General features: G+C 36.4%; 1 protein-coding gene across 2 annotated transcripts in view; it reads left to right on the top strand.

Annotated features, from left to right (window-relative positions):
* Positions 1 to 24600, top strand: part of FDX1 (ferredoxin 1) — a 35495-nt gene that overhangs the window by 10186 nt on the left and 709 nt on the right. The window contains exon 4 of one of the 2 annotated variants that reach the window (XM_079928103.1): positions 9928 to 14099. In XM_079928103.1, coding sequence (XP_079784229.1) covers positions 9928 to 10070 — 143 coding nt within the window. In that variant the 3' untranslated portion in view covers positions 10071 to 14099. Of the gene's footprint in view, positions 1 to 9927; positions 14100 to 20146; positions 20277 to 24600 lie in introns of those variants that run through there. The other variant, XM_079928102.1, reaches the window with a different exon arrangement.

A 24600-nucleotide genomic window follows, 5' to 3' on the forward strand; every position in this document is an offset into this window, starting at 1 on the left:
GAGACAGTGGTGATCTGAATTCCAGAGTTACCATATTATATTACTTAGAATGTCCACTTGGCAATAAAAAAATTCAAGACACCCAAAGAAACAGGAAAGTATGGTCCATACTCAGAAAAAAAAAAAAAAAGCAGTCAATGGAGACTGTCCCCAAGGAGGCCCAGGTATTAGACTTACTAGACAAAGATGTTAAATCAGCTGTTATAAAAGTTCAGAGAGCTTAAGGAAAGTATGTGGAGATATTCTTGGGCCTTTGCACATCTGTGTATGTGGACCCTGTTACCACTCTGTATAAGGGTATGTAAAAGAAATAGTGAACTTTGTTCCTGCCCTTGAGAAAGCTGATCTCTTCTGCTCTGGGAAGGCTAATGTGGAGGCTGTGAACCGGTAAATCTCTTTCTGTAAATTTCTCCACAGATTCCATCTCAGCTTTAGGAAAGGACATGTATACTAGGCTGTTTACTGCAAAGATGTTTGTAACAGCGAAAGATTTGAAAGAAGCAAATGCCCATCAATAGAGGACTGATCTATGTAGTCCTACTAGGGGATACTATATGGCTGTGTTTAAAAAAGAAAAAAAATCTCTGAAAGGAGTCTTAAAAACAAATATCAGTGATTACCTGTTGATAGGGGGGAGGCAGAGGGGAGACTTTAAGTGCCATGGTGTATTTAATCCATCTCTTTCTTTGGACATTTAGGTGGCTTCCAGTTTTCAACTATTGTAAATAACCTTAAGGTGAACATCCCCAGAAATACCTTTCTGTGTTTATGTTCTGTAATTTTCTTGCATTAAATTCCTGGAGATGGAATTACTTAGTAAAGCTTGTTTTATAAATTGTTTGCTCAAACTGTTTGCCTGTTTTTCAGATGAGGTATTATTTTCAGCTGTTAGGAAAGGCTCTTTAAATGTGCAAAAAAAAAAAAAAGAAAATTAATTTTAAACATTTATTTGAAAGGCTTTTAACTTCTTTTTTACATGAAGCTACATTCAGTAGCTACATAAAGTATTTTACATTACTTTATTTATAGTAGATAATTTCCATAAGTTGCTTTCCATTACTTTGAAATAAAAGTATAAGTATTTTGACCTTAATACTTGAAAGTATCTTTAAAATTTTTAAAAAGTATTTTTCTTTAATTTTTAAAAGGTATATATTGTAGTACACTGTTTTTCAAACTGCAGGTTGTAACCATTTGTGGGTCATATAATCAACTTAATAGCTTTCAACTAGAATTTAAAGTAATTAAAAAGAACATGTAAAAACACACCATCTTTTGTATTATTCCATGAAATGATTGTTTAGCTATTTTACAAAGTATATGTATACTAGGTTGTGATGTAAAATAGAACTCAAAATTAAAACATTCTTTTTGGAAGCCATTGGTTAGAATGATTAAGAATGGAGTCTTCCTGCCTTGATTTGTTCCCCAGCTCTGTCACTTTGCCAGCTTTGTGACCTTGGGTTAGGTCTCTAACCCCTTCATACCTCGTCTCCTTTAAGGTAAAATGGGAATAATGTTAGTATCTACCTCGTAAGGTTCCTGTAAAGATCCAGTGAGTTTATCTAAGCAAGGCTAAATAGATGTTAGCTATTTTTGTTAACATAGTTATTACTACATGCTCATTGTTCATTATAACAAATTTAAGAAGTACATTAAAAAAATCAGAACTTCCTATAGTTTTTACTTTTCTTTTGGGGGGGAGATTTTTTTTTCTTGAATTTTAGAATTTTATTTTATTTATCTTTTTATACAGCAGGTTCTTATTAGTTATCCATTTTATACATAATAGTGTATATATGTCAATCCCAGTCTCCCAATTCATCACACCATCACACCCATCCCCTACCGCTTTCCCCCTTTGGTGTCCATATGTTTGTTCTCTACATCTGTGTCTCAATTTCTGCCCTGCAAACCGGTTCATCTGTACCATTTTTCTAGGTTACAAATATAGGCATTAATATACAATATTTTTCTCTTTCTGACTTCACTCTGTATGACAGTGTCTAGATTCATCCACATCTCTACAAATGACCCAATTTCCTTCCTTTTTATGGCTGAGTAATATTCCATTGTATATATGTAACACATCTTCTTTATCCATTCATCTCTCGATGGGCATTTAGGTTGTTTCCATGACCTGGCTATTGTAAATAGTGCTGCAGTGAACACTGGGGTGCATGTGTCTTTTTGAATTATGGTTTTCTCTGTATATAGACCCAGTAGTGGGATTGCTGGATCATATGGTAATTCTATTTTTAGTTTTTTAAGGAACCTCCATACTGTTCTCCATAGTGGCTGTATCAATTTACATTCCCACCAACAGTGCAAGAGGGTTCCCTTTTCTCCACACCCTCTCCAGCATTTGTTGTTTGTAGATTTTCTGATGATGCCCATTCTAACTGGTGTGAGGTGATACCTCATTGTAGTTTTGATTTGCTTTTCTCTAATAATTTGTGATGTTGAGCAGCTATTCATGTGCTTCTTGGCGATCTGTATGTCTTCTTTGGAGAAATGTCTGTTTAGGTCTTCTGCCCATTTTTTGATTGGGTTGTTTGTTTTTTTAATATTGAGCTGCATGAGCTGTTTATATATTTTGGAGATGAATCCTTTGTCCGTTGAAACATTTGCAAATATTTTCGCTCATTCTGAGGTTGTATTTTCCTCTTGTTTGTAGTTTCCTTTGCTTTGCAAAACTTTTAAGTTTCATTAGGTCCATTTTTGTTTATTTTTAGTTTTATTTCCATTACTCTAGGAGGTGAATCAAAAAAGATCTTGCTGTGATTTATGTCAAAGAGTGTTCTTCCTATGTTTTCCTCTAAGAGTTTGATAGTTTCTGGCCTTACATTTAGGTCTTTAATCCATTTTGAGCTTATTTTTGTGTATGGTATTAGGGAGTGATCTAATCTCATACTTTTACATGTACCTGTCCAGTTTTCCCAGCACCACTTATTGAAGAGGTTGTCCTTTCTCCACTGTACATTCCTGCCTCCTTTATTAAAGATAAGGTGACCATATGTGCGTGGGTTTATCTCTGGGCTTTCCATCCTGTTCCATTGATCTGTATTTCTATTTTCCTACCAGTACCATATTGTCTTGATTACTGTAGCTTTGTAGTATAGTCTGAAGTCAGGGAGTCTGATTCCTCCAGCTCCGATTTTTTCCCCTCAAGACTGCTTTGGCTACTCGGGTCTTCTGTGCCTCCATACAGATTTTAAGGTTTTTTGTTCTAGTTCTGTAAAAAATACCATTGGTAATTTGATAGGGATTGCATTGAATCTGTAGATTGCTTTGGGTAGTGTAGTCATTTTCACAGTACTGATTCTTCCAATCCAAGAATATGGTATATCTCTCCATCTGTTTGTATCATCTTTAATTTCTTTCATCAGTGTCTTATAGTTTTCTGTATACAGGTCTTTTGTCTCCCTAGGTAGGTTTATTCCTAGGTATTTTATTCTTTTTGTTACAGTGGTAAATGGGAGTGTCTCCTTAATTTCTCTTTCAGATTTTTCATCATTAGTGTATAGAAATGCAAGAGATTTCTGTGCATTAATTTTGTATCCTGCAACTTTACCAAATTAATTGATTAGCTCTAGTAGTTTTCTGGTGGCATCTTTAAGATTCTCTATGTAGAGTATCATGTCATCTGCAAACAGTGACAGTTTTACTTCTTCTTTTCCAATTTGCATTCCTTTTATTTCTTTTTCTTCTCTGATTGCCATGACTAGGACTTCCAAAATTAAGTTGAATAATAGTGGTGAGAGTGGATATCCTTGTCTTGTTCTTGATCTTAGAGGAAATGCTTTCAGTTTTTCACCAGTGAGAATGACGTTTGCTGTGAGTTTGTCATATATGGCCTTTATTATTTTGAGGTAGGTTCCCTCTATGCCCACTTTCTGGAGAGTTTTTATCATAATGGGTGTTGAATTTTGTCAAAAGCTTTTTCTGTATCTATTGAGATGATCATATGGTTTTTCTTCTTCAATTTGTTAATATGGTGTATCACATTGATTGATTTGCATATATTAAAGAATCCTTGCATCCCTGGGATAAATCCCTCTTGATCATGGTGTATGATCCTTTTAATGTGTTGTTGGAATCAGTTTGCTACTATTTTGAGGATTTTTGCATCTATATTCATCAGTGATATTGGTCTGTAATTTTCTTTTTTTGTAGTATCTTTGTCTGGTTTTGGGATCAGGGGGATGGTGGCCTCATAGAATGAGTTTGGGAGTGTTCCTTCCTCTGCAGTTTTCTGGAAGAGTTTGAGAAGGATGGGTGTTAGCTCTTCTCTAAATGTTTGATAGAAATCACCTGTGAAGCCATCTGGCCCTGGGCTTTTGTTTCTTGGAAGATTTTTAATAACAGTTTCAATTTCATTCCTTATGATTGGTTTGTTCATATTTTCTATTTCTTCCTGGTTCAGTCTTGGAAGGTTATACCCTTCTAAGAATTTGTCCATTTCTTCCAGGTTGTCCGTTTTATTGGCATAGAGTTGCTTGTAGTAGTCTCTTAGGATGCTTTGTATTTCTGCGGTGTCTGTTGTAACTTCTCCTTTTTCATTTCTAATTTTATTGATTTGAGTCCTCTCCCTCTTTTTCTTGATGAGTCTGGCTAATGGTTTATCAGATTTTGTTTATCTTCTCAAAGAATCAGCTTTTAGCTTTATTGATCTTTGCTATTGTTTTCTTTGTTTCTATTTCATTTATTTCTGCTTTGATCTTTATGATTTCTTTCCTTCTGCTAACTTTGGGTTTTGTTTGTTCTTCTTTCTCTAGTTCCTTTAGGTGTAAGGGTAGATTGTTTATTTGAGATTTTTCTTTTTTCTTGAGGTAGGCTTGTATTGCTATAAACTTCCCTCTTAGAACTGCTTTTGCTGCATCCCATAGGTTTTGAATAGTCATGTTTTCATTGTCATTTTTCTCTAGGTATTTTTTGATTTTTCTTTGATTTCTTCAGTGATCTCTTGGTTATTTAGTAACGTATTTTTTAGCCTCCATGTGTTTGTGTTTTTTACATTTTTTCCCTTTAATTCATTTCTAATCTTATAGAGTTGTGGTCAGAAAAGATGCTTGATATGATTTCAGTTTCCTTAAATTTACTGAGGCTAGATTTGTGACGCACGATGTGATCTATCCTGGAGAATGTTTCGTGTGCACTTGAGAAGAAAGTGTAATCTGCTGTTTTTGGATGGAACATCCTATAAATATCAATTAGATCTATCTGGTCTATTGTATCATTTAAAGTTTCTGTTTCCTTATTAATTTTCTGTTTGGATGATCTTTCCATTGGTATAAGTGAGGTGTTAAAGTCCCCCACTATTACTGTGTTACTGTCGATTTCCTTTTTTATAGCTGTTAGCAGTTGCCTTATGTATTGAGGTGCTCCTATGTTGGGTGCATATATATTTATAATTGTTATATCTTCTTCTTGGATTGATCCCTTGATCATTATGTAGTGTCCTTACTTGTCTCTTGTAGCATTCTTTATTTTAAAGTCTATTTTGTCTGATATGAGTATTGCTGCTCCAGCTTTCTTTTGATTTCCATTTGCATGGAATATATTTTCCATCCCCTCACTTTCAGTCTGTATGTGTCCCTAGGTCTGAAGTGGGTCTCTTGTAGACAGCATATATATGGGTCTTGTTTTTGTATCCATTCAACAAGCCTGTGTCTTTTGGTTGGAGCATTTAATCAATGCACGTTTAAGGCAGTTATTGATAAGTGTGTTCCTATTACCATTTTCGTAATTGTTTTGGGTTTGTTTTTGTAGGTCCTTCTCTTGTGTTTCCCACTTAGAGAAGTTCCTTTAGCATATGTTGTAGAGCTGGTTTGGTGGTGCTGAATTCTCTTAGCTTTTGCTAAGAGAAAGCTTTTGATTTCTCCATCAAATCTGAATGAGATCCTTGACAGGTAGTTTAATCTTGGTAGTAGGTTCTTCCCTTTCATCAGTTTAAGTATATCATGCCACTCCCTTCTGGCTTGTAGAGTTTCTGCTGAGACATCAGCTGTTAACCTCATGGGAGTTCCCTTGTATGTTATTTGTCATTTTTCCCTTGCTGCTTTCAATAATTTTTCTTTGTCTTTAATTTTTGCCAATTGGATTATTGTGTGTCTTGGCATGTTTCTCCTTGCATTTATCCTGTATGGGACTCTCTGCCTTTCCTGGAGTTGGGTGGCTGTTTCCTTTCCCATGTTAGGGAAGTTTTCAATTATAATCTCTTCAAATATATTCTCATGTCCTTTCTCTCTTTCTTCTCCTTCTGGGACCCCTATAATGCGAACATTGTTGCATTTCATGTTGTCCCAGAGGTCTCTTAGGCTGTCTTCATTTCTTTTCATTCTTTTTTCTTTATTCTGTTCCGCAGCAGTGAATTCCACCGTTCTGTCTTCCAGGTCACTTATCTGTTCTTCTGCCTCAGTTATTCTGCTATTGATTCCTTCTAGTGTAGTTTTCATTTCATTTATTGTATTGTTCATCTCTGTTTGTTTGTTCTTTAATTCTTCTAGGTCTTTGTTTAACACTTCTTGCATCTTCTTGATCTTTGCCTCCATTCTTTTTCCGAGTTCCTGGATCATCTTCACTCTCATTATTCTGAATTCTTTTTCTGGAAGGTTGCCTATCCACTTCAGTTAGTTGTTTTTCTGGGGTTTTATCTTCTTCCTTCATCTGGTACATAGCTGTCTGCCTTTTCATGTTGTCTATCTTTCTGTGAATGTGGTTTCTGTTCCATAGGCTGCAGGATTGTAGTTCTTCTTGCTTGTCCCTATAGTCTTATCACACAGAGATAACCACTAACAGAATCTTTTTCCCCTGATGCCCCAGAAATACAGAAAATTTAATGCCAATACAGTCTTCAGTAGTTTGATAAGATTTCTGCATTCATTTATACAGACTTAGAAGAGAAACTTTAAAGATCAAGGATCCTAATGTGTCCAGAAATTTTGGCATGTAAATACACGTTTGAGATAAGCTAAAATAGGTTCGCAAAAGATAGAGTTAAAATACTCCGCCACTTTCTAGAAAAAAGATGAGAGAAATGCAGTCAAGAAGTCTGAAATATTATGTTTATGAAGAAGAGGTTGTGATAACAACATTATAGGGGCAACTATTTAATTCATTTCTAAAGTTGAATACAGGACACCCTTTACATATTGCCTTTGTTATAGTCATGCTCATAGGTGAACACCATATGCAGACGAGGGTGGCAAAGTACAGTGTGTCTGTACAGTTTCTCCCTGGATGATCTTATCCCTTCTGTGACCTTAAATCCCATCCAGATGCTCATAGACTCTTTTTTTCTGGTATAAAATTTACTTTATTTAACATCTGTTTTGGCATATAATTGCCTTACAATGGTGTGTTAGTTTCTGCTTTATAACAAAGTGAATCAGTTATACATATACATATGTCCCCATATCTCTTCCCTCTTGCATCTCCTTCCCTCCCACCCTCCCTATCCCACCCCTCTAGGTGGTCACAAAGCACCGAGCTGATCTCCCTGTGCTATGCAGCTGCTTCCCGCTAGCTAGCTGTTTTACGTTTAGTAGTGTACATATGTCCATGCCACTCTCTCACTTTGTCCCAGCTTACCCTTCCCCCTGCCCGTATCCTCAAGTCCATTCTGTAGTAGGTCTGCAACTTTATTCCCATCTTGCCCCTAGGTTCTTCATGACAATTTTTTTTTTTTTAGATTCCATATATATGTTAGCATACGGTATTTGTTTTTCTCTTTCTGACTTACTTCACTCTGTACAACAGTCTCTAGGTCCATCCACCTCACTACGAATACTTCAGTTTCGTTTCTTTTTATGGCTGAGTAATATTCCATTCTATATATGTGCCACATCTTTATTCATTCATCTGTTGATGGACACTTAGGTAGCTTCCATATCCTGGCTATTGTAAATAGAGCTGCAATGAACATTTTGGTACATGACTCTTTTTGAATTATGGTTTTCTCAGGGTATATGCCCAGTAGTGGGATTGCTTGGTCGTATGGTAGTTCTCTTTTTAGTTTTTTAAGGAACGTCCATACTGTTCTCTGTAGTGGCTTTATCAATTTACATTCCCACCAACAGTGCAAGAGGGTTCCCTTTTCTCCACACCCTCTTCAGCATTTATTGTTTGTAGTATTTTTGATGATGGCCATTCTGACTGGTGTGCAGATGCTCATAGACTCTTAAGTTTACATTGTTAGCTCAACCATTCCTCTGAGCCCTGGACTTATAGATTCAACTTCCTACTTTATGTCTTTTCTTGGAAATTGCACAGGCATTTAAACAAGTCAACATATTTAAACAGATTTTGATTCTTTCCCCCCCACTGAAACTTATCTTTCTGAGAATCTTTTCTGCCAGTAGCGAGCATCACTCAGGTGCTCCAGCCTGAAACTGGAGAGCGTCTTTTATTCTTTCTTCTTCCCTATCCTCTACCTTCAGTCCACCAGCAGCTCCTGTCAGATGTGCTCCATGTATGTCTCCAATGTGTCCTGTGTTCACCATCCCTGCAGTCACTACTTGGGGCTGGCTAGTTACTATGTTCCAGGAACTGCACTACTCTGCTTCTGCTCTTGAGCCCAGCAGCTAGGGTGATTCATCATAATGCACATCAGACAGGTTCCTTGATTTAAAGCCATGAATAACTTTTCATTTAGGTTAAAATCCACATTCCTTACCCTAGCCTAAAAGGTTTTGCATTAATGGCCCCATCTGCCTTTCTTCCTCTTCCCCATTTCTCATTGTTCTTTCTCTCAGTTTGGCCACACTGGCCTTTTATCAAGAGCTGAACTCACCCAGAATTTCTAGCTTGGAGACTTTGTTCATGCTTTGCATTTTCTTCTGCCTGGGACACTTCCCTCTCACTCCACCCTGAATATCCTGTATGTGTTTGCTGGTCTCAGTTTATCTTATATTGTAATACTTCCTTAGTGGGTCTTTGCCCAACCACCCAGTCCAAAATGTTCTTTCATTACCCTGAACCTGTTATTCTCCATCGCAGCATCCTGTTCATTTTTTTCATGGCATTTATCACAACCTGTTAATTGTATATTTGTTTACTTGTACATTTTTCTCCTAAGAGACTGTGATGAAGTATAAAATCATCCTTGTTTTATTTATATATGAAGTGAAGTAGTGAATGGACAAGTGAGTAAAAAGGGACAATTGTAAATTTTGGAAGCAATAAATTTATGAACATTCCTTTCCAACTTTTAAGTTAATGTAGATTTTTTAGATGATCTTTAAGTTTTCAGAGTATATTATAGTATTCTGTCACTAGGGGGCAGTTACACCTCTCTGATCAAATTTACCTAGTTTATTATCTCAGACTTTGTTTTTTTCTTAAATATTATGTATTTCCTTCATGGGTCTGTTTGGAGGGAAATTATTCAAATTGGGTGACCCTGATAATGATCATATAAATCTCTATTTGTATTATGTTTATTGACTCCTTATTAACATACTGTATTTCCAGCTCTGGTGGATCAAGGTTTACTCTAGAAAATTAGGTTTTATATTTTTATATAGTTTCATATTTTTAATATATAATATTTCCACATAGCTATCCCTTGGAGTTTTGTTTGGGAAAGGGGTTAGGCAGTCTGTCTTGTCAGCATCATTACAGATCTCCAAATTATCTTAGTATGGTTACACACACAAACGAAACAATCTTTTCCTGGTGGAAAACTCTCAAATTACATGAAAGGAGCAATAGTCTGCAGATAGCTAATTTTCTTTGGGAATAGTTTTATGGCAGGAATTTCTAAGCTTTTGTGCAAAACCTTAGTATCGGTCTTTTTTAAAAAAAAAAACACCTCAGTTCAGAGTTTTATTCATCATCAACCTTGAAATTAGCCAGTAACCATGTCTTACTTATTCTTTTTTTTTTTTTTTTTGCGGTACGTGGGCCTCTCACTGTGGAGCACAGGCTCCGGATGCACAGGCTCAGCAGTCATGACTCATGGGCCTAGCCGCTCCGCGGCATGTGGGATCTTCCTGGACCATCGGCAGGCGGACTCTCAACCACTACGCCACCAGGGAAGCCCCATGCCTTACTTATTCTTAATGTAATTTTTAAATTATGCAAATTTGAAATTGTACAGTTTAACAATATTAAGGTTCTTACTCTAGTAAAATCAGAAATACTGTGAAAACCAAACCTTTTGTCAAGAATCCCATAATTTCAAGCTGGCAGGCTGTGCGAATTATAAATTTTATATTTGCTTCCATGCCTTTTACAATTGTAAACAAATACCTGTCAGCCTTTGTCAGTATCATGTGAACTGTGCTGTTTCCAGACATCTGATGTCTGTGTGATTTCTGTTGACTGTAGTGCCGATATTTTAAACTGTGGTTATAATTTAATATCATTTTAAAGCCTATGACAGTTTTAGCCAAGCATTCATTACGTGTTAATGCCGAAAAATGCATCCGAAAGCGAGTTATTTTGGGACAGAAGTTAAATATGACAGAATGCAATGAAGAAAGCCAAAAACCTATCATGATTTGTATTACTGTTAATTTAGGAGACAGAACTGAATCATTAGCCAGAATGCCAGCAATATTAAAGCAGCACTAAACTGTACATACCTTTAAGTTCATGACAGTTGTTGTGTAACTAAGCAAGGATGATGGATAAAATGCTGGCATCAGGGGCTAATACGGCTGTAATGTGTCCCTAAGTCAGTTCAGATTATCGTCTGTTGTAAGCCATGGAGTATCTTTGATTATTTGAAATGTGGACATAGTAATGGAAAAAGTTTCACTTCAAATGTTTGTTCTAAGTATATTTTGCAACAAAAATATGATATGAGGATTATAGATTTACGAACTATAAGAACCCACTCCTTACTTTACATTTTGTTTCATTGAGAATATAATTCGAATTATGAGACTTCAACAATTTCAAAATCTTTGAGAATGTATTCCTCATAAAATGTGATCACTTTATGTTTAATATATGTGTATGTATCTCTATTTACATATGTATATACACACATATGTACACATTTCCCCTATTAATTTACTCTTATGTAACCAACCACTTATAAAGACACTAAAAGCTGACAGCTGTCAGTGCTGCTTTGGGGCTGTATATAAGCATAAGTCACATAACTTTTGCACTTTCAATCCCCAACTCTCCACATGTATTATTATATCGGTGTACCCATATTTTGATCAGCTATCAGTTTTAGATTGAAGGTTCTATAGTTGTTGCTTTTGTATCCTTTTTCCTTTGGTAGGTTGCCTCCCACTGTGTGTTTTGTATAGTTGTTCCCTGTGTATGTGATAAGCATAAAAAACAACAAACACTTCCCATTTTAGGGATAGGTTTTGTTTACCAAATCCATTTTCAGGTCAACTAGTTGGCATTTGGAATTTGTTTTCCGATGGAAATACTGTTATACATGGTGGCTAAATTTTTCGGGCCAACCCACAGAACCTGTTTCTTCACAACTAACTTAATCACCATTTATAGCCTGGCTTCTATGAGAAAATGCATTGCAACTTCTAACTTTTAATACCAGATCAAGAACTCCTTAACTCCTTGGGCCCACCTACTGCACACACACAATGTACACACCCCACATACACTATGGGGACTCCACTTTGCAGTCTGGCATTGGGAATATATATACTGCTGATTTTCAATGCAGATAATTTCATGTTAGATAGGAGCCTGGGAATTCTGTGATGCTGAAAAGGAGTTAGAAGATGAGGCCCAACAGGAATCTCATCCACTTTGTTCTTGCCTATAGCCTTTGGGTTGTGGCTCTAGTGGAGTTGGGAGCAGCAGGGACGTTCAATAACGATGTGAACTCTGTTCAAATGGGATATAGAATTGGTGGCAGCTCCCGTGTTTTAACTGAAAACAAGTGGGCAGCTGTGGTGCAAAATCAGATGCTGATAAAGGATATCTATGAAAAGCCTACAGCTAACGTCATGCTTAATGCTGAAGAATGAAACGTCTTTCTCTTAAGATTAGGAACAAGGCAAGGATGTCTGTTCTCACCACCCTACTAACATCATGCTGGAAGTCTTTGTGTAATGAAGCAAAAAAAGAAAAAAGAGGACTTCCCTGGTGGCACAGTGGTTAAGTATCCACCTGCCAATGCAGGGGACACAGGTTCGATCCCTGGTCCAGGAAGATCCCACATGCTGTGGAGCAGCTAAGCCCGTGTGCCACAACTACTGAGCCTGCACTCTAGAGCCTGCGAGCCACAACTAGTGAGCCCGTGCGCCACAACTGCTGAAGCCCGCGTGCCCTAGAGCCTGCGTGGCACAACCACTGAGCCCACCGCAACTGCTGAAGCCCGTGCGCTCTAGGGCCTGTGTGCCACAGCTGCTGAGCCCGTGTGCTACAACTTCTGAAGCCCGCACACCTAGAGCCCGTGCTCCACAACAAGAGAAGCCACCACAATGAGAAGCCTGCGTACCGCAGTGAAGAGTAGCCCCTGCTCACTGCAACTAGAGAAAGCCCGCGCGCAGCAATGAAAACCCAATGCAGCCAAAAATAAATAAAATTTTTAAAAATAAGTAAAATAAAATAAAAATAAAATAATGAAAAAATAAAAAAATTAAAAGGCATACAGGTTGAAAAGAAAACTGTCTTGTTTTTAGATGATTATTTACATAGAAAATCACAAGGAATCTATTAAAAAAATCTTAGAACTAAGTGAGTTTAGCAAGGTCCTAGGATACAAGGTCAACACACAAAAATCAATTGTATTTCTGTGTACCAGCGATGAACAGTTGGAAACCAAAAAAATTTTTAAAAGAACATTTACAAAAAAAAGAACATTTACAATAGCTCCTCAAAATGAAATTTTTAGGTTTAAATCTAATAAAATATGTATAGCATCAATATCCTGAAAGTTATATAACTCTGATGAAAGAGAGCAAAGACCTAAGTGGTAGAGAGACATACTGTATTCATGGATTGGAAGACAACATAGTAAAGATGTTGATTTTAGATTTATAGATGATGTATAGATTTAATACATTTCCTATTAAAATCTCAGCAGGATTTTTTCTAGATACAGACAAGCTGATTCTAAACTTTTTACAGAAAAACAAATGAACTAGAATAGCCAAACAATTTTAGAAGAGAAAGATAAAGCTGGAAGACATATGTATAGTACAGACCTTAAAACTTGATGCTACAGTAATCAAGACAGTGTAATATTAGCAAAAACATAGACATGTAGATGAGTGAAATAGAATTAAGAGTTAAGTGGTAGACCCATTAAAAATATATCTAGTTGAGTTCTTTTTTTTGGAAGAGCTTTACCGAGATATAATTTACATACCATACAGTTAACTCATTGAAAGTATACGTTGTTTTTTAGTATATTCAGAGAGTTGTGCAGCCATCACCACGGTTTTGTTTTATTTATTTTATAGCTTTATTGAGATATAATTGACAACTAACGTTGTATAAGTTTAAGGTGTACAACGTGATGGTTTGATACACATCTCAGTTGCAAAATGATTACAATAGGGTTAACCTCACATCATTCCTTTTTTGTGTGTGTGTGGTTAAAACATTTAATATTACTCTCAGCAAATTTCAAGTGTATAATACAGTATTATATCTGTAGTCACCATGTTTTACAGTAGATCCTCAGACCCTATTCATCTTATAGCTGAAAGTTTACACCCTTTGACCATCGTCCCCATCTCCTTTAGCCCCCACCACTACTCTCTGTTTCTATGAGTTTGACTTTTTTAGATTCCACATATAAGTGGTGTCATACACTGTTTTGTCTATCTCTGTCTTATTTATTTCACTTAACATAATCCCCTCAAGGTCTATTTATGTTTCACAAATGGCAGGATTTTCTTCTATTTTATTGCTGAATAGCATTCCATTGTGTGTGTATCTGTACACACACACACACACACCCCCCACGTCTTATTCATTCATCCATGGACATACACTTGGGTTGTCTCCATATCTTGGCTATTGTGAATAATGCTGCAGTGAACATGGGAGTGCAGATATTTCTTTGACGTAGTTATTTCATTTCCTTTAAATGTATGCCTAGAAATTGGATTGCTAGGTCATATGGTAGTTCTATTTTTAATTTTTTGAGAAACCTCCATACTGTATTACATTGTGGCTATACTCTTCAGATCTTCTGCCCATTTTTAAATTGGGATGTTTGGTTTTTTTGATGTTGATTTGTATAAGCTGCTTATATATTTTGGAGATTAATCCCTTATTGGTCGTATCATTTGCAGATATTTTCTCCCATTCAGTAGATTGTCTTTTCAGTTTGTCAGTGGTTTTCTTTGCTATATGCAAAAGCTTTTAAGTTTAATTAGGCTCCATTTGTTTAATTTTGCTTTTATTTCCTTTGCTTTATGAGACAGATTTAAAAAGTATTGCTGTGGTGTCAAAGAGTGTTCTGTTTTCTTCTGGGAGTTTTATGGTTTCAGGTCTTACAGTTAGGTCTTTAATCCATTTTGAGTTTATTTTTGTATATGGTGTTAGAGAATGTTCTAATTTCATTCTTTTACATGTAGTATCCAGTTTTCCCAGCACCATTTACTGAAGAAACTGTCTTTTCTCCGTTGTATATTCTTCTTTGTCATAGATTAATTGACCATAGGTGTGTGGGTTTGTTTCTGGGCTCTCTATTCTGTTCCATTAATCTATGTGTCTGTGTTTATGCCAGTACTATACTGTTTTGGTTACTATAGCTTTGTAGTATAGTCTGAGTCAGGGAGATTGATATGTCCAGTTCTGTTCTTCTTTCTCAAGTTATTTTGGCTCTTTGGGATCTTTTGTGTTTCCATACAAATTAAAAAAAATTTTGTTCTAGTTTTGTGAAAAATGCCACTGGTAATTTGACAGGGATTGCATTGAATCTGTAGATTGCCTTGGGTAGTATGGTCATTTTAACAATATTAATTCTTCGAACCCATGAACACAGTGTATGTTTCCATCTGTTCGTGTTGTCTTTACTTTCTTTGATCAGTGTCTTACAGTTTTCTGAGTACAGATCTTTTACCTCCTTAGGTACATTTACCCCTAGGTATTTTATTCTTTTTGATGCGATTGTAAATGGAATTGTTTTTCTTAATTTGTCTTTGTGGTTCGTTGTTACTGTATAGAAATGCAGGCTGTGACTCCAAAGGCACAGCAACACAGGGGAGTTTCTTTTGGATGACGAACCTATTTTGTATCCTGGTTATGGTAGTGGGTACACAAACTTATACATGCGTTAAGATTCATAGACCTGTATACCTAAAAGGCAAAAGTCAGATGCTTATTAATTGGGGAGCGCCCTCTAATTACCAGACCAGGAAACAAATAAATTGGCAGAAATACCCATCATGAAATCATGAGATGAAAAAAAAACAAAAACGGAGTAACTTTTTCTTAAAGTTTTCTTCTCACAGTTTTAGGCTCACTTTTAAAATCTTTTTTCCTCCTAATACCTTTTCAGAGACATGTCTTCACTGTTCTCTAATTTTTTCTTCTTTTTTATAGAACATATAGTTTAAATCTAAGGAAAAAAAACCCTCCAAAAAACTGCTCAGATTGTCTTGTTATTTTGGAGTTTTGCAGGATTGACTATTTCTTCTTATAAGTACTATCCACAGGGTTTGTAAATCTTTGCTCCACAATTTTTTCTGTAGTGATACTTGTACCACTATATGACCATATGTGTCTCTGGTTCAGTGGTAGCCATCTTATGCATGCTGAGTTGATTCATTCTGAGTTTTAAAGTTTCTATTATATTTGAGTTTCTTCCTAGTACAAAGAATAAGAAAAGCATACCTGTTGACAACTTGTGATAGAAAAAGTTTGAAAGGAACTGTAAAATAAGGAATCCTGAGCATGGTGCGTTTATCTAAAGAATAAATATGGGACTAGAATGTATAATAGAAACTTGAGTGTAGGAACCAAAAGTTAATCTTCTGTATATATTCAACATTTGTCAAATTCTTACTAGAATACTCTCTTCAGCTCTGAACTTGGCAACTTAAGCAAGATGTGGAAATAATTGGCAAGGTTCCTGAGAGGAGCAATGAAAACTATTAGAGAATGAAAATAAAGCCTTTAAGAGAAGGTTAAAAGAATTGAGGTTTCCTAGGGAAGAAAGTGAAGAGCTGGAACACGGATGGTAACTCTTCATTTTGACTGACCAGGTGGCAAAAAAAAGGAATGTCCTAAATTTTCTGGAGGGATTTATTAGCATGTGAACTTTACTCTGCATTCCGAGATGATTGAGACCATATTGTATGCACTCGCTTCTTCCCTGGGCTTTTCTCTTGTCACACTTTCTGGTTCTCTCTCTAGCATTTGACACATTTGTATTTTGACTCCTTTTCTTGGAGGGGGTGGGTCTCTCCTTGACTCAGTTTCTTATCTTTCTTTTCCTCTTTTTCCCCCTCGTCCTTGGTGAAATCTCATGACTTTTGCTTCTGTCTTGTTCATGTCAAATCCATCCTTTACACACAGGCACCAGCAAGAGCTATCCAAAATAAACATACCATGTCACTTTCCTACTCAGAATCCTTTAGAATCTTCCCGTAACTTCAACAGCAACCACTGTCCTTCAGGGTCTGGATCCAGGAGAGGGGCAGTGAAGTGACGGGTGCTCATAACCCCTGGCCAGAAACATCTCTGTCAACCCACCCACTACGAGCATGCTAGTTTACCCACCGTGTCAGGAAACAGGGAGTGCGCTTATAGGACAGCTCAAGCTCCTTAGGAGAGCATGAGAGACCTCCATGCTTGGTCCCCTGTCTGCCTCTATAGCCCCTAGCACCGCATCCTACCTGGACTGTGAGTTTTGTTTTTCTTGCATATTCTGTTACACATGGCTTGCAGTTCTCAGGATTTGTCTTTTTTTAATAATAAAAATATGAAGGGAGTTATAAGCTTTTTAAATTAGGAGCGTTGCTTGGTATATTTTATAAGGAGGTTTTACATACTTTTTAAGACAAAAGATGCTGGATTTCCTGAATTTTGTCCCATAGTATCTTCAGAGCGATTTGCCATTTTAGTTTTGAGTTTGTCTGGATTGGGTATTGATGAGATAAAAACAGAAAACAAAGTTAGTATATATTTATTGAATACTAGGGAACAAATCCATTAAGAACTGTAATTCTTCTTTGTGGAGTCATAAAATGTTAGCGAGAACAGGCCCTTAGATATCATCTGCTTCAGTCTCTCATGGTACAGATGAGAAGAAAACTGAGGCCCTTGAGAGGCTTGCCCAGGACATAGCAGACAGTATGGCAGATTCATCTAGAGCCCAGATGGCCTCAGGGTTGTACTACACCAGTTCTCCTTTTACTGCAGGGGTTTCCTCCCTCCCTCTCCCTCCCTTCCTTCCTCTCTCTCCCTCCCTCCCTCCTTCCCTCTCTTTCTTTCTTCCTACCTACCTACCTATCTGTATTTTTTTAAGCAGAGGAAGCTTACTTCTTTTTAAGTAAAATATATCCATTTACCTTTTTCTGTGAAATGCCTCATATTTATACAAAAGTAGAAAAGGAAAGTGCTTGTTCAAATAACCAATTGGTGTGGGTATATATTTGTGTATTACATAAATGTACTGAATATATGTATATATATGTTTATATATTTAATATTCACATAAGGTGAATTAGATTATTGAGTGGCAGGAATTCATAGTTGATTCATTTAACTTCTTGGGTTTAATTCTTACTCTTACATTTAAAAAAGTTGAATGACTCTTAAGTTTTCTTATAACTTCCAAATCATAATAATTACCAACACTTGAATAGTTCTTATTCTCTACCAGTCAGTTGTGGTTGCAAGTACATATGTTAAGTACACACTTATATGTAATTCTTGCAACTATTATGTGAGGTTGGTACAGTTACTATTGAGGAAATTAAGGCAGGAGGGTGTAGTGGCCCAAGGTGATGCCATTAGTAAAATGTGGAGCTGGGATTGAAGCCAGGGAATCTGGCTCTACAGTCCATGCTTATGGCTCCTGTACATCACTATATGGTGTCTGTGCTTTATCTTGTTACTGCTTTGAATGAGATTTAATAAAAATGAATGTTTAAGGAAGCCTGTCTCTTCTTTCTTGATGTTTTAAAAAATAAAATATGAGTAACAAATGTTTAACTTATAAAAGAACAACGCTTTTTAAAATGATAAATTCATTCTGAGGAAAATTAAGAAGTTCACTAATTATTGATAGCAGTTTTATTAGTATTTTATATAGTGTTTATTGACCAAAAGAATCTAAATCAAACTGAAGTTACTCCTAGGACTCTATAATCTTTACAGTTGTATAGTGGCTTTAAAAAATATTATTCAGAAACAAACCAGAATAACTTTTTTAGGTAGAATTTAATGAGAACATGATTCTGGATGATTCTGTTTTGTCAGGTCCTCTTCTGGATGCTGTATTTTAAGAAAAGCCCAACCAGACTGAGGGAAGGGATTGAGAACTATGTCATTACGTAAGAAAAATTTGGAGGGCCTGGTTACGCTCAGCCTGGAGAAGAAAGAACATTCTCAAATATATGAACAGCTGTTGTTTAGAAGGATTCACTAACTAAACTCATAGAAACAGAGAATAGAAAAGTGATTTCCAGAGGCTTGGGGGAGGTTGGGAAATAGGGAGGTGAATAGGTAAAAGGGTACAAAATTTCAGCTCTGAGATGATTAAGGACTGAGGATCTAATGTAAATCATGGTGACTGCAGTGATAACACTGTATTGCTGAGAGAGTAGAACTTACATGTTCTCACTAAAAATAAATAAGTAAATATATGAGGTTACAGATGTGTTAACTAAATGAGAGGAGTCCTTTCACAGTGTCTACGTATATCAAATCATCACGATGTATGCTTTAAATATCTTACAATTTTATTTGTCAGTTACACCTCGGTAGAGCCAGAGAGAAAAAACAGATTTGACTTCATGGGATAGAATTGGAGCAGTAGGTGGAAAGTTACAGAGTGACAGACTTTTAGCTCAGTAGAAGCTGAGTGTGAAATTGGCTGGCTTAAGCAGTGAGGATTTCTTTGTCAGGAAGTTTTCAAGCAAAAGCTGGGTAACCCCTGGGAAAAGGATTTTGCAGAGCAGATTCATAGTTTAGTTGGACTAGGTGACTTTTCAGTTCCCTTTTCACAGTCCTTGGCATATTAATATGCACTCAATAAATAACTGTTAAATTAGTGACTTTTAAAAACACGGAACGGGAGAAATATTCTCTATTTTAAACCAGTGTGACTCTCTTTTTTTAATGTACAAAGAACTCTTTTAAAATTAATTAATTTTTGGCTGCGTTGGGTCTTAGTTGCTGCACGTGGGCTTTCTCTAGTTGCATCGAGCAATCTTCATTGCGGTGTGCGGGCTTCTCATTGCGGTGGCTTCTCTTGTTGCAGAGCACTGGCTCTAGGTGTGCGGGCTTCAGTAGTTGTGGCACATGGGCTCAGTAGTTGTGGCTCGTGGGCTCTAGAACTCAGGCTTAGTAGTTGTGGCACACAGACTTAGTTGCTCCACAGCATGTGGGATCTTCCTGGACCAGGGGTCAAACCCGTGTCCCCTGCATTGGCAGGTGGATTCCTTACCACTGTGCCACCAGGGAAGTCCCAAACCAATGTGACTCTTAAAGTGACTTATTTGATTCTGTCCTGATTATAAGGAGAGATTGAGAGGGAAAAATATTTAACTTTGGATGTCAGTTTGGTTACTTTCTGATTCCTCTTATATACTGCGAGGCATTATAAATTGTGTTGCGCTCTCCAGGAAACAGTAAGTAACTTGCATAGCTGTTATATAAATCATTACTATATAAGTTTAAAATGCATACATTTTTGTATGTATGCATATCTGAGTTTATTAACTTGTAAGCTCTTTGGTATTAGGATTTGTATTTTTATGTTTCCCCTCACAGCATCTAGTTCATACCTTTTAAAAATAATATTTGAAAGTGATTTCAAACTGTGTGTGTGTGTGTGTGTGTGTGTGTGTGTGTGTGTTGGGTATGGGGGGGTTGTCCCTAATTCTTATTCAGAAATAAAGTCCTATCATTGATGTATGCTAATGCTGATTTTTAAATTTAGAAATTATTTAATTAATTCAAGTCAATTTTGAATTGTGTTGAATGTAGAGGGGAGCATATTCAATGTTTGTTGCTTTTGTAGGTGCATGTGAGGGAACCTTGGCTTGCTCCACCTGTCACCTCATCTTTGAACAGCACATATTTGAGAAATTAGAAGCAATCAGTGATGAGGAGAATGACATGCTTGATCTGGCATATGGACTAACAGATAGGTAAGATTTTTGGACCACTTCTGTTGTAATAATAATATAGGAGGATAAAAGTTTTATTAGTTCATGTCTGTCTCTGACCAGAGACATGTAATATGCATGCATGTAATAGGGTCTCCCAGTGTAGACAGATAACAGTCACAGACTTTGAATATCAAATATGTGACATTTCTCTTATGTATTCTACAGTTTAACCCTTATGAAACTTTTAACAAAAGTAAAAAAAAAAATAATTGGAAGTATTAGAAGCATAAGTTCTAGATCCTAATAAATCTTCTTTCATCTATTTTTATTCCAGGAATTAATATTTATCACAGTTTAATGAGTTGGGATTAAATTTAATGCTTTTTATGGTATTCTTGAAGGACAGATTTGATAATTGAAAGAAATTATAATGGAAAATTTTACCTACTTGAGAGAATACAATTTTTAAAAGAACTTAATATATAATAGTAATTATGTTAAAATGAATACTTCTGTTTCTAACTGTACATTAAAGTAAATTAATCAGAGCTTATTCTTGTTATTAATAAGTAGAATTACTCTTAAAAGTGGTAACATTTATAGTAGCAAGAGATATCAAGTGATACCTTATTTTTTTTTTAATTATCTAGTCTTTTGGTTTGAGTTAGGGAAGATAGGTAGTTAATTTACTGTTTCAAGGGACAAGATAACAAGAGTTTATTTAATTAAGGTTGGCTTTGGTGTTTAACTGTAATTTGGTGGCCCTAATGAAAAATAGTTAAAAAAAATAAGAAATAATAGTAATAATAATAGCTTTATTTTATGTGTATCATGTAACCACAATTTTATTAGATCCTTAAGATAAACCCTCTTATCTAATAATCCTCAAAAAGTTTTTAGGTCATTGGTATTTATTGTGACTGCCATCTGCCTGTCTCCCCTCACATCTTCAGGTGCCACATTCTCTATCAACACCTCCTTTTTTTTTCCTAAAGGATAACACACAGAATACACTCAATGTTGTGTTAATTTGGTTCTGAAAATTGTTTCTTTCAATGTGAGGGGTAAATCATAGCTAACTGCTTGCCCTTTTATTCAGGTGAAATTTGTAGGCGCATGTAACAGATAATATTCTGAATGAAAAGAAAAAGAAATGAGAGGAAATGGAGAGCTACATTTAGGAGAGATCCATGAGTGTGAGAAGATACAAGAGACCTATTGTAAATGTAAACTAGCCAAGAACTTTGATAATAAAATTCAGAAGTTTTAGAACAAGATAATGGAAAGCAGGAAATAGCTTTTATGGCATTTTATAGCTGATATTCTTAAGTACACAGAATTTTAGTAGAAATGCTTTGTGGGGAAAGAGTATAATGCTTTTCACAGGTAGGATTTAGAAAACACTGACATATTTGGAATGAAAATAATTTTGTTCAAAGATAGTAACTGCGTGTAAACTTCTATTTCTAGGGTTCCATATACTTCCAAACAAAGAAACAAGGAAACTCAGTCTTTAGTTCTTAGGTTTATTTTATTTATTTACTTACTTACTTACTTATTTGGCTGCACCAGGTCTTAGTTGAGGCACGTGGGATCTTCATTGCCACATACGGGATCTTCATTGCAGCATGTGGGATCTTTAGTTGCAGCATGTGGGATCTTTAGTTGTGGCTTGCAAATTCTTAGTTGTGGCATCCATGTGGGATCTAGTTCCCTGACCAGGGATCAAACCCGGGCCCTCTGCATTGGGAGCGTGGACTCTTAACCACTTGACCACCAGGGCAGTCCCATAGGTTTATTTTTAAAATTAAGTGCTATGTAAATGTCTATAATTTTTAAGATAAAACAGCATCATTTTAATGTTTACTTTAGGGTGTACTTAACCTTGATTAATGATGGCTTGTTGATACACGGGTGCATATGGCACTTATTTTACTGGTTACATGTCTCCTTTTCCCCATTAGAGCAGGGGCCATGTCTTATTTCATCATTGTGTCTCCAGTGCCTGATTCACAAAAGGCATCACCAACTGTTTTTGGAATTAGTGGTTGGTAGAGAGATTCAGGAATTATCTGTGAATCTATTTTTGATGGTTGTCATTGCTCCCTGCTACCAGTTTCCATGGATAATCTACACAGAGGCCTCAGTTTCCATATTTGTAAAATGAGGATAATAATAGTACCTACCTCATAGGGTTGTTGTGTCGTGTCAAGTAATAAATGTACGTGAAGCTCCTTGAACAGTGTCTGGTGAAGAAAGCATTCATTAAATGGTTGTTGTTGGCATTCTGACTATAATAATATTAATTCAAATGCCGGAAACTTACTATAATGCCTAAAAACTTAACAAAGATTATTTCTAACCTTCAGAGTTAGGCAGTATTATCACCATTTTATAGAACAAAGCTTAGTTCTTGTGGATTTGCTCAAGGCCACACAGCTAGAGAATGACAGAGCCCTGGTTTGAATCAGTTATGTTAGACCCCAAAACCCTTGGTTTTTTACTATTTGAAGCTTCTTCTCTGCATTGAAAACCAAACTTTAGAATTAAAGTTAACGTAACACCTAGTATATTTCCACTGTCAGGTGTATATGGAGAAAATGTCTTCAAGGTTTGCACAAGTGTGAGATTTTGTAGGATTAATAGTGAAATCAAGGAAGACTTGCTGTCCGTCTCCTTCTGTAGAAGTGTGAGACACTTTCTACACTGGTAGACCCTAGAGCCAGAGACCTTCCAGGAGGAAGTAGGGGAGTGAGAACAGCCACAGTGCCACTGCCTTATCTTCTAGGGTTATAGAACCAGCAAGGGCTTTCGGTGCCACCCCTCCCTGTGTTCCCCCACACAGTTCTTGTTCTTCTGTTACTACACTTACTTTATTCTGCCCTGTATCACTGGTAGCTCTTTCTGTCCTGTTCCCCTTACTAAAAGTTCCTTGAAGGCTAGCATTACCCTACTCATCTTTGTATGGACACCAAGAGTAACCAATAGTCTCTCTAGGGCTCACCGCAGTCCTAATGAATTTGTCTAAATTGGCTTGCCTTATTTTTTCTCTTGCAGACAGAGCTTAATGCATAATTGAATATTGTCAGGGCTGTTTCTATTCAACAAATAGGAATTATTGGTAAAAGGGGATTTTTTTCTATCAGCAATCAATATTTCCCATGGCAGTAGTACTTACTCCTTACTCAGAAACCTCCCAGTGGTCCCTCATTGCTCACCAGTAAAAACCTGAACCCCTTCACTGGTGTTCAGAGCTGTCCATGGCCTGGCCACCTTTCTAGCCCATCACTCCCCTGTCCTCGTCTGGCCTGCACAGCAGCCAGGCCAAAAACCCATATTGCCTCAAACATGCCTTGAATCCCTATTAGCTTTGCCTCAAATGCCTTTCTCCTCTTAAGTTCTAGCCAGCCTTCAAAGCCCATTAGAAACACCATCTCCCCCATCAGAAGTCAGTGCTTTCTCCTCAGCCCTTTCAGCTTTCTCTCTCTGTGGCATTTGTCAGAGTCTCTCATGTTAATTATCTGCAAATGTGTCCCAGCTCTTCTATTTGATTGAAAGTTCATGCCTTAATACTGATATTAGCAACTAATCCTTATGGCAGTCCTGTGAGGAGCCCACTTATTATCCATGTTTAGGATGAGGTTGGGAAACTAATATTTGGCATGGTTAAGAAAGTTGCTTGTGAACACGTCATGTTCAGTGCTGGATTCTGTACCACTGGTCTGTTTGGCTCTAACCCCTGCATCCCTGGCACCCAGCATGTAAGAGGTGTTCAGTAAGGATCGAAGTGAGTTGCTGTTCTTTTGCAAACCACTGACATTTAGTTCTGTGCCTTTTGATACTCAGCAGGTGCTTGCTGAATATGTTGACAAAACCAAGACCTACATACCACATTCCATCAAATTGAAGGCAGTTTGATTATAAGACTAATATAGTATTTATTTTTATGTGCCATTAAGAAGGAAAAAGCTCTGCTGATTAAAATATGGTGTAAAATGATCTTATCACTTAACGTTTTATGCATATTGAAAGAGCTATTTATACTTAGATTTAGAACTATTTAGACAGATTTGTACATCACTGTTTTAAAAGGAAAATATAAATAAAATTGGTCACAATACTGAAAAAAATAAAAGAAAATGGAATTACAGTTATTCTTCCAATGACAAATATTTACTTTCCTAATATCAATTTATGCTGGGTCTCTGTATTGTTAATTTTTGTTTTGTAATCTTTTTGGACTTATTTTGAATGGTAATGAAATTCAACACATAATATTAACATACTTCCCATAACTCAATTGAAGAGACACCTCTGATGTGACTGCTACCTCACAGTGTAGCTGTGATTGTAAGATGGCATT

The sequence above is a fragment of the Stenella coeruleoalba genome, assembly GCF_951394435.1.
Source record: "Stenella coeruleoalba genome assembly, chromosome: 8".
Classification (NCBI taxonomy): domain Eukaryota; kingdom Metazoa; phylum Chordata; class Mammalia; order Artiodactyla; family Delphinidae; genus Stenella; species Stenella coeruleoalba.